Raw genomic sequence first — 9,811 nt, forward strand, 5'->3', positions numbered from 1 at the left:
ACCAAAACTATCAGGAAGGGTCAGAGCAGTCTTGCTCAGTGAAAGGGACAGAGACTGAGTGGCAGAAAAAGAGGTCAGGGCTCCATAAGGCATCTTCTCCCGGTGGGGTTTTTGGCCAGTGGCAGGTTCGACTGGGGACAGTGCCCCTGCCTTCAAATCTCCCTCCTCCTTCATTTCTGGACAGGGTGCCTGGGTCCATTATGAGCTGGCAGATCAGAGAGAGTTCCAGGTGAGCAGAGCTGGTGTGGAGACTGTCTCATCCTGGCAGTCACTGATGATAGCAGAGAGAGTGGATACTGCGCTAGAATGCACCATGCAGTGAGCTCATCAAATATCCTAAGTGCCAGCCCCCTTTTTGTTTTGTACAAATAAGATACCAGGTCAGACATGGTGGCTCTCGCCTGCAATCCCAGCACTTTGGGAGGCTGAGACGGGCGGAGTTGAGGCCAGGAGTTTGAGACCAGCCTGGCCAACATGGTGAGACCCCCATCTTTACTAATAAAACAAAACAAAACAAAACAAAGCAAAGCAAAGCAAAACAAACAAATAAGATGCCAGATGGGCAGGGGGATGTTCTGAGCTTTTGGAGGTGACCCTCTGTGGAGGGTTCTGAACCTTGAAGTTTGGATAGCGACAGGTGACCAGGTGTTTGGGACGGCCCTGTGATGCCTGGAGTAAGTGGGGCAAGGAGCTGAGGGAGTGGCCCCCGGTCTCCTGCCTATGAGGCCTGTGACACCAGGTAGACAAAAAAAAAAACAATGCTGAGGGGTGAGGGGGATGCAGACAGGGCCCCACCGAGCCCTTCCCTGAGCTGGGGCTTCAAGGGGCAGGTCCTGCTCCGAACTAGCAGCCTGTTCTGTGCTGATGGGGTCCATGAGAGCCCTCTCCAACTTCATTCCTGCTCATCTGTGTCTCTGCCTATCCACCAACTAAGCCCCCTCTCTCAGTGTTGGCCTCTTTTCTTTTCTCTCTCCTCTCCTCTCCTCTCCTCCCCTCCCCTCCCCTCCCCTCCTCTCCTCTCCTCTTCTTTTTTTTTGGAGACGGAGTCTTGCTCTGTCGCCCAGGCCGGAGTGCCTTGGCGCCATCTCGGCTTACTGCAAGCTCCGCCTCCCGGGTTCACGCCATTCTCCTGCCTCAGTCTCCGAGTAGCTGGGACTACAGGCACCCGCCACCACGCCCAGCTAATTTTTTTGTATTTTTAGTAGAGACGGGGTTTCACCATGTTAGCCAGGATGGTCTCGATCTCCTGACCTTGTGATCCACTCACCTCGGCCTCCCAAAGTGCTGGGATTACAGGCATGAGCCACTGCGCCCGGCCAGTGCTGGCCTGTTTCTAACATGGCAACACACCTCCTCAATAATTACAAACACCACCTGTGCATGTGGTGATACAGTTTGGATATTTGTCCCCTCCAAATCTCATGTTGAAATGTGATCCCTAGTGTTGGAGATGGAGCCTCGTGGGAGGTGTTTGGGTTCTGAGTGCAGATCCCTCGTGAACATCTCGGTGCTGTCTTTGGGTCATGAGTGAGTTCTCGCCTTGTTAGTTCCCATGAAAACTGCTTGTTGGAAAAAGCCTGGTATCTCCTCCCTTCTCTCTTGCTTCCTTCCTCTTGCCATGGGATGCCAGCTTCGCTTTCCCTTCTGCCAAGAGTGGAAGCTCCCTAAGGCCCTCGCCAGAAGCAGATGCTGGAGCCATGCGTCTTATATGGCCTGCAGAACCATGAGCCAAATAAGCTTCTTTTCTTTATACCTGATCCAGCCTCATGTATTCCTTTATAGCAACACAAAATGGACTAAAACAGAGGCTCTCACTGAGAAGGACCCATGATCACCATGTACAGTTGTGTAGGTTGCTGACTGCATATGGATACCCAGCCAAGAGGGTGAGCAGAGGCTGAAAACCTCTCCATTCCCCAAATGGCGCTGTGTCTACCTGGAGAGGAGAGGCCTTTCTGTTTCTTTTTTTCTTTTTCTTTTCTTTTTCTTTTTTTTTTTTTTTGAGACAGAGTCTTGCTCTGTCGCCCAGGCTGGAGTGCAATAGTGAGATCCTGGCCCACTGCAACCTCTGCCTCTGGGTTCAGGTGATTCTCTTGCCTCAGCGTCCTGAGTAACTGGGATTACAGGCGCCCACCACCATGCCCGGATAACTTTTGTATTTTTTAGTAGAGACGGGGTTTCACTATGTTTGTCAGGCTGGTCTCGAACTCCTGACCACAGGTGATCCACCCGCCTCAGCCTCCCAAAGTGCTGGGATTATAGGCGTGAGCCACCATGTCTGGCCTGGAGAGTCCTTTTTCTAATTCACAGGAAGGCTCTGTCCTTTGGTCAAGACATGTGCATGCAACGTAACATCTGTTCACAGGGGACCCCTGTGAACTAGCAGCACTATATATGGAGCGCCCCTGCTGGGCTCTATGCAGCTGCATGTCCTCAGAACGTACACCTCTGCTCTGTCCTCACTTTCCTCCCACCAGGGAGGCTCTACTGCCTGCAGGGAGGACAGGAGGGACAGGGCTGGGACCAGGAGCACTGCCACTTTTTCTCTTTACAGCAGGGCAGGTCTGCTGAACCCCCTTAATGTCCCCTGGGACCCTTGGCTCAGCCTCAGCCTCTTCACTTCCTGCCTTTCCTCACCTTCCCTTCCCACTCTGTGTACTGTCTTCTCTGCCCACCTGCTACTGGTTCCCTTCTCGCCTTGCAGATGCCTGAAGCTCCCTCCCCCACCCAACTAGTTCCCACTGGAAAGAAGGCAAAGAGGAGTGATGCATGGGGGCCTGGCTTCTCCTGGGCTGGAGCCGCAGTGTGGGATAAGACTGGGCGCGGTGGCTCATGCCTGTAATCCCAGCATTTTGGGAGGCTGAGGTGGGCAGATCACATGAGGTCAGGAGATCGAGACCATCCTGGCTAACATGGTGAAATCCTGTCTCTACTAAAAATACAAAAAAATTAGCCGGGCACTGTAGTGGGTGCCTGTAGTCCCAGCTACTTGGGAGGCTGAGGCGGGAGAATGGTGTGAACCTGGGAGGCGGAGCTTGCAGTGAGCCGAGATCATGCCACTGCCCTCCAGCCTGGGCGAGAGTGAGACTCCGTCACAACAACAACAACAACAACATCCCATGTCAAGGGATGAAGCAGGCTGTGTCGAAATAGATTTCTTCTGAGTGCCAGCCAGGAGTGTGGCCCCACAGGAGCCCAGCTTGTCTGAACAACTCCTAAAAGGCATCCATCGCTTATTTATTTATTTATTTATTTTAGATGGAGTCTTGCACTGTCGCCAGGCTGCAGTGCAGTGGCATGATCTCGGCTCACTGAAACCTCCGACTCCCTGGTTCAAGTGATTCTCTTGCCTCAGCCTCCTGAGTAGCTGGGATTACAGGCACCCACCACTGCACCTGGCTAATTTTCGTACTTTTAGTAGAGACAGGGTTTCACCATGTTGGCCAGGATAGTCTCGATCTCCTGACCCTGTGATCCACCTGCCTCGGCCTCCCAAAGTGCTGGGATTACAGTGCATAATAATGTTGAAAGAATGAAGATGACTGTAGCACCTGCTGTGTGCTGGGCTCTGTTAGAAGCACCTATTCTTTCCTTGATCCTCCTAGAAGACATAGGAGTAGGCACCATTATTATCATCCTCATTTTATAGATGGGTAAACCAAGGCTCTAAGAGCAGTAGTGATGTTGATAATATCTTTTAGGTAACAGGTTGCAAAGCCAGGATTTGGGCCCAGGTAGCTGGTCCCAGAGTTTTCCCTTGGCCCTCACACCACGCTGCCTCTCTGGGCTGGTGAAACAGGTACATGCACACCTGTCTCATCTCAGACTCCAGGAACTGAACCTATACTTGGGTACCTGCTCCCTGGATGCTGCAGAAACAGCTCTGGTGACCCCAAACCTCATGGACAGTGGTGATGGAGGATGTGGGGTGGTTCTTACCTTGACACATGTTCTCGCTCTCATTCTTGAATGTTTTTGCCCCAGAAGCAAGCTCATACCCCGGCCTGCACACGCAGTGGTAGCTCCCCTCTGCGTTCCTGCAGTCTGAGAATTTTCCGAATGACACTTTTCGACGGTGTTGCACACTCGTTGATGTCTGGAACACAACAGGACAGGGGGTCACCTCCCAAAGATGTGAGTTCCATCAGGGCAGAGACCCCTGTCCTGACTCCCCAACATGGGGCCTGCTGCTTAGTATCTTTTGGAAAGAATCTCAAGTTGCACTGCACAGGCTGTGCTGCAGCTGGAGCAGGTCATTCCTGAAGACCACGCTTGATCTCAGTTCTCTGGCTGGCATCCTAGATTTGGACACAGTGAACCGTGCTGAGGTGTAGGATGGATAGGAAGCTCCACATCCCCATCCCCAGTCTTTCTGTAGAATTTTAAACCCCACGGCAGCCGGCTGCAGTGGCTCACACCTGTAATCCCAGCACTTTGGGAGGCCGAGACTGGCAGATCACCAGCAGTTGGGAGTTCGAGACCAGCCTGGCCAACATGGCAAAACCCCATCTGTACTAAAAATACAAAAACTAGCCGGGTGTGGTGGTGTATGCCTGTAATCCCAGCTACTCGGGAGGCTGAGGCAGAAGAATTGCTTAAACCTGGGAGATAGAGGTTGCAGTGAGCGGAGATTGGGCCACTGCACTCCCCAGCCTGGGCAACAGAGTGAGACTCCATCTCAAAAAAAAAAAAAAAAAAAACCCATGGCCAGAATGTACCCCCTTCCCAGTCTTAAGGGTAAACTGAGGCACAGACTCCAGATTCCTGAGCACCCAGCTTCTCTCTCTCCAGGAAGCCATGCCTATTCACTTCTTACTTCTCCCCCTTCATATTTTTTCCTTTCTCCTTCCTTCCTTCCTTCCCCCCTCCCTCCCTCCCTCTCTCTCTTTTTCTTTTCTTCTCTTTTCTTTCTCTCCTTCTCTCTTTCTGTCTTTTTTTTTTTTTTTTTTTTTGAGATGGAGTCTCGCTCTTGTCGCCCAGGCTGGAGTGCAATGGTGTGATCTCAGCTCACCACAACCTCCATCTCCCAGGTTCAAACGATTCTCCTGCCTCAGCCTTCCGAGTAGCTGGGATTACAGGGGACCACCACCACACCTGGCTATTTTTTTTGTTTGTTTTTAGTATAGAGATGGGGTTTCACCACGTTGGCCAGGGTGGTCTCGAACTCCTGACCTCAGGTGATCCACCTACCTTGGCCTCCCAAAGTGCTGGGATTACAGGTGTGAGCCACCACGCCTGCCCTCTTTCTCTTTTCTCTGGCCATGATGATAGTCTGGAAGGTAAGGCTGTGGCCTCACAACAACCTCTGTCCCCTACTGGCACTGGGCAATGCCTCATAATTGCAGATGTCCCCTGCGCTGCCCTCAAGCCTCTGTACCATCACAAGTCTCCGTGGGGGTGGTGATGATCTCAGAAAAAGAGCTGAACCCTGGATTGCAGCGACAGGCGGTGGCATTGACACACGAGGAGTTCTGAGGGCACCACTGGGCACAGCCTGCAAGAGCAGGGAGCACGGTCAGAAGGTGAGGGGCAAGGGGATACACAAAAAGGGGACACTGGGGGAGATGGGGCAGGGCGCTGAGTTTCCCGTGCGGGGAGGCCTCTCTTTCCCTGGGCTGAAGGGGACTGGGCGGGGGTCCAGGGCCCTCCCCAGGCTCTGGCTGTGGACTGTGCTTTCTGCTCCCCAGCAGACTCACCCCTGGAGTCCTGGGTTTCAGCTCCCGACAGCGTCAGCCAGACACAGAATGCTGCAACAGAGAAAGGAAAGGGGGTCAGAGGGAATCCCAGGGTGGGAAAGGGGGCGTAAGGGCGATGCATTTTGTGAGAGGAGGATGCTGACCCCTCTCAGGCTCAGATCCTGCCCGTCGTTCAAACAGACTGAGCAGATGTCACATCCCACTCGGATGCTCAAAGCCAGAGAGTCTGTCACCCTGTCCTCATGGGGGTGGGTTTTGTTTTGTTTTGTTTGACACAGGGTCTCGCTCGGTCACCCAGGCTGGGGTGCAGTGATACGATTATAGCTCACTGCAGCCTCCAGCTCCTAGGCTCAAGCGATCCCCCTGCCTCACTCTCCCGAGTAGCTGGGACCACAGGTGTGCACCGCCATATTTTAAATTTTCTTTCTTTCTTTCTTTTTTTTGAGACAGAGTCTTGCTCTGTCACCCAGCTGAAGTGCAATGGTGCGATCTCGGCTAATTGCAATCTCTACCTCCTGGGTTCAAGCAATTCTCCTGCCTCACCTCCCAAATAGCTGGGACTACAGGCACCTACCACCATGCCTGGCTAATTTTTTGTATTTTTAGTAGAGATGGGGTTTCAACATATTGGTCAGGCTGGTCTTGAACTCCTGACCTCAGGTGAACTGCCGGCTTTGGCCTCCCAAAGTGCTAGGATTACAGGTGTGGGCCACGGCTCCCAGCTCAAAAATTTTAAAATAATTTATTTATTTTTATTATTTATTATTTTTTTGAGATGGAGTCTCCCTTTGTTGCCCAGGCTGGAATGCAGTGGTGCAATTTTGGCTCACTGCAACCTCCACCTCCTGGGTTCAAGTGGTTCTCCTGCCTCAGCCTCCTGAGTAGCAGGGACTACAGGCATGAGCCACCACACCCAGCTAATTTTTGTATTTTTTAAGTAGAGATGGGGTTTCACCATGTTGGCCAGGCTGGTCTTGAACTCCTAACCTCAGGTGATCTGCCTGCCTAGGCCTCTCAAAGTGCTGGGATTACAGGCATGAGCCATCACACCTGGCCAAAAAAATTAAAAATAATTAAAAAAATTATTTTAGAGACAGAGTCTTGCTCTGTTGCCCAGGCTGATCTTGAACTCCTGGCCTCAAGTGATCCTCCTGCCTCAGCCTCCCTAGCTTGGCTTGGGGGTGGGGTTTAAGGAACTGAGGAGTAGGAAAGGGCCATGAGCCTGGTGGGGGTCTCAGCTCCAGCTGCCGCTCTTCTGACTTGGAGGGTGTCTGGTGTGCCTGAGCATTTACTGCCATCTTCATTTCTTCAGGTAAAAATGAAGGCATGGGCAGGCATGGTGGCTCAGGTCTGTAATCCCAGCAGTTTGGCAGGCCCAGGTGGGCAGATCACCTGAGGTCGGGAGTTCGAGACTAGCCTGCCCAATATGGTGAAACCCGGTCTCTACTAAAAATACAAAACATTAGCTGGGCGTGGTGCCGGACTCCTGCTACTCAACTACTTGGGAGATTGAGGCAGGAGAATCGCTTGAACCCAGGAGGCGGAGGTTGCAGCAAGCTGAGATCGCACCACTGCACTCCAGCCTGGGCGACAGAGCAAGACTCCGTCTCAGGGGGAAAAAAAAAAAAAAAATGATGGCGCTGGATCCCCCAGGCTCTAAGATGCCCTGGACCCGCATGCTTCCTCAGGGACACAGGTGCACACACACCACAACCGCCGCCAGCCCTGGCAGCCCGTCCTGAAACCCAGTGGCGATATTTCACCCCGGGCGCCCCTCCCACAGGAAAACGCTGTGGCCGCCTGTTGAGTTGCTTGTGGAGCTGCGGTTCCCAGCGCTCAGGGAGTTCCCCTTCCCAAGGCATGTCCTGGGGACCCTCCTCAGGTCACCAGGGGCTTTAGAGATGGGGACCTAGGGATCTCCTTGTTGTTCACCAGAGAGAGAGAGACAAAGAGGCAGAGGTAGAGAGAAAACAGAGATTAGAGAGATAGAGAGAATGAAAGAGAGACAGAGAGAGAGAAAGAGAGGGAGAAGCTGGGGGTACCCTGCAGTGGAGAAGTCCTGGCCTCTATTTTCCCCGCTCCCCGCCCATGTCTTTCTATGTGCTATATTAAGAGCAGTGGCTCTGGTGTCCCAGCACTCACTTTTTGCCCCTTTCCTTCCCCCGTGCCTCAGTTTCCCCTCTTAGGGAACAGATGCCAAACTGGCTCCAGTAGAAAGCTTGAGGATCCCTCCGGGCAGGGTAGCAGGCTCCGAGAGCACCCTGGAGTTCCTGCCGGGGTGTGGGGGTGCCCAAGCACCACCAGCCCCTCTCGCCGTGTGCCCTTGAGTGCCTGCTTGACCATGTGGCTTCCTCCATCGCCGGCCCCACAGCCACCAGCGGCGCCTCCCGTTTCTCAGACGCATCCAAGGGGTCCCGCTGGAGCTTCTTCCCCACCCCCCAGCGGGGACCCAAAGCACTTACCGAGAAAGACGCGGCCTCCCATGGTTCGAGCTGAGCTGCCGGCAGGAGCGGCAGGGGAAAGAGTGAGTGGGTCAGGGCTGTCCCGTCAGCCCAGGCTGGGCAGCTGTGCGGGCTGTCCCGAGGCCAGGACTTTATAAAGGAGGCGGGGCGGACAGCCGCTGGCCCAGGGCCCTCCCCGGAACTGGCGGTGCGGCTGGAAGCCAGCTGGAAAGTACAATAAAAACACAGACCCAGGGGCGCTGCATACACACACACACACACACACATACAGACACACAAACGTGCACTCGCTCAGCAAGAATGAAGTGCAACCTATTTTAAAAAATCCTCTGCTGGCGTTTCCACCATGTGGCTCTGACCAACCCTCTGGCCTCTGTGTGTTCCAGGCTGGCTGCTCTGCAGGGGAAGGTGTGGCAGCTGGGCGGGGCGGTCTCGCCCAGGGCCACTTGGCTCTTCCCTGGGCAGGCACGCAGGGACCTTGTCAGAAATAGCTCTGGGCTCCCACTTTGGTAGGGCTCGCCGTGTGCCCAGAGCTTTGGCATGCCAGAGTTGGCAGAGCCTGCGTCCCAGCTGGCAGTATCTTCCCCTGCCGTTTTCCAGAAGAGGAAACTGAGGCCAGGTACAGGGGCTCACACCTGTGATCCCAGCACTCTGGGAGGCCGAGGCAGGAGGATCGCTTGAGCTCAGGAGTTTGAGACCAGCCTGGGCAACATGGCGAAGCTCTGTTTCTTTCTTTCTTTTTTAATTAATTAATTAATTAATTAAATTTTTTAGACTTTAAGTTCTAGGGTACATGTGCACAACGAGCAAGTTTGATACATAGGTATACATGTGCCATGTTGGCTTGCTGCACCCATCAACTCGTCATTTACATTAGGTATTTCTCCTAATGCTATCCCTCCCCCAGGCCCCCACCTCCCGACAGGCCCCAGTGTGTGATATTCCCCACCCTGTGTCCAAGTGTTCTCATTGTTCAATTCCCACCTATGAGTGAGAACATGTGGTGTTTGGTTTTCTGTTTCTGTGTTAGTTTGCTGAGAATGATGGTTTTCAGCTTCATCCGTGTCCCTGCAAAGGACATGAACTCATCCTTTTTTATAGCTGCATAGTATTCCCTGGTTTATATGTGCCACATTTTCTTAATCCAGTCTATCACTGATGGACATTTGGGTTGATTCCAGGTCTTTGCTATTGTGAATAATGCTGCAATAAACATACATGTGCATGTGTCTTTATAGTAGCATGATTTATAATCCTTTGGGTATATACCCAGCAATGGGATCACTGAGTCAAATGGTATTTCTAGTTCTAGATCCTTGAGGAATCATCACACTATCTTCCACAATGGTTGAACTAATTTACACTCCCACCAACAGTGTAAAAGCACTCCTATTTCTCCACAACTGTGATGCCAGCACTCTGGGAGGCCGAGGCAGGAGGATCGCTTGAGCTCAGGAGTTTGAGACCAGCCTGGGCAACATGGCAAATCTCTGTTTCTTAAAAAAGAAAAAAAATTGTCTGGGCTTGGTGGCAGACGTCTGTGGTCCCAGCTACTACAACTCAGGAGGCTGAGGCAGGGAGGATCACCCGAGCTGGGGAGTTTGAGGCTGCAGTGAGCTATGATGGTACCACTGCACTCCAGCTTGGGTGATA

General features: G+C 52.8%; 1 protein-coding gene across 1 annotated transcript in view; it reads right to left on the bottom strand.

The window, feature by feature from the left end:
• Positions 1-8,180, bottom strand: part of LOC100444918 (adhesion G protein-coupled receptor E2) — a 31,700-nt gene extending 23,520 nt beyond the window's left edge. The window contains 5 exon segments of the mRNA XM_054541353.2: positions 3,940-4,069; positions 4,071-4,096; positions 5,378-5,494; positions 5,697-5,747; positions 8,159-8,180. Of these exon segments, the coding sequence (XP_054397328.2) occupies positions 3,940-4,069; positions 4,071-4,096; positions 5,378-5,494; positions 5,697-5,747; positions 8,159-8,180 (346 nt within the window).
• Positions 8,181-9,811: the final 1,631 nt, after the last annotated feature.

Source organism: Pongo abelii, chromosome 20 (assembly GCF_028885655.2).
Source record: "Pongo abelii isolate AG06213 chromosome 20, NHGRI_mPonAbe1-v2.0_pri, whole genome shotgun sequence".
Classification (NCBI taxonomy): Eukaryota; Metazoa; Chordata; class Mammalia; order Primates; family Hominidae; genus Pongo; species Pongo abelii.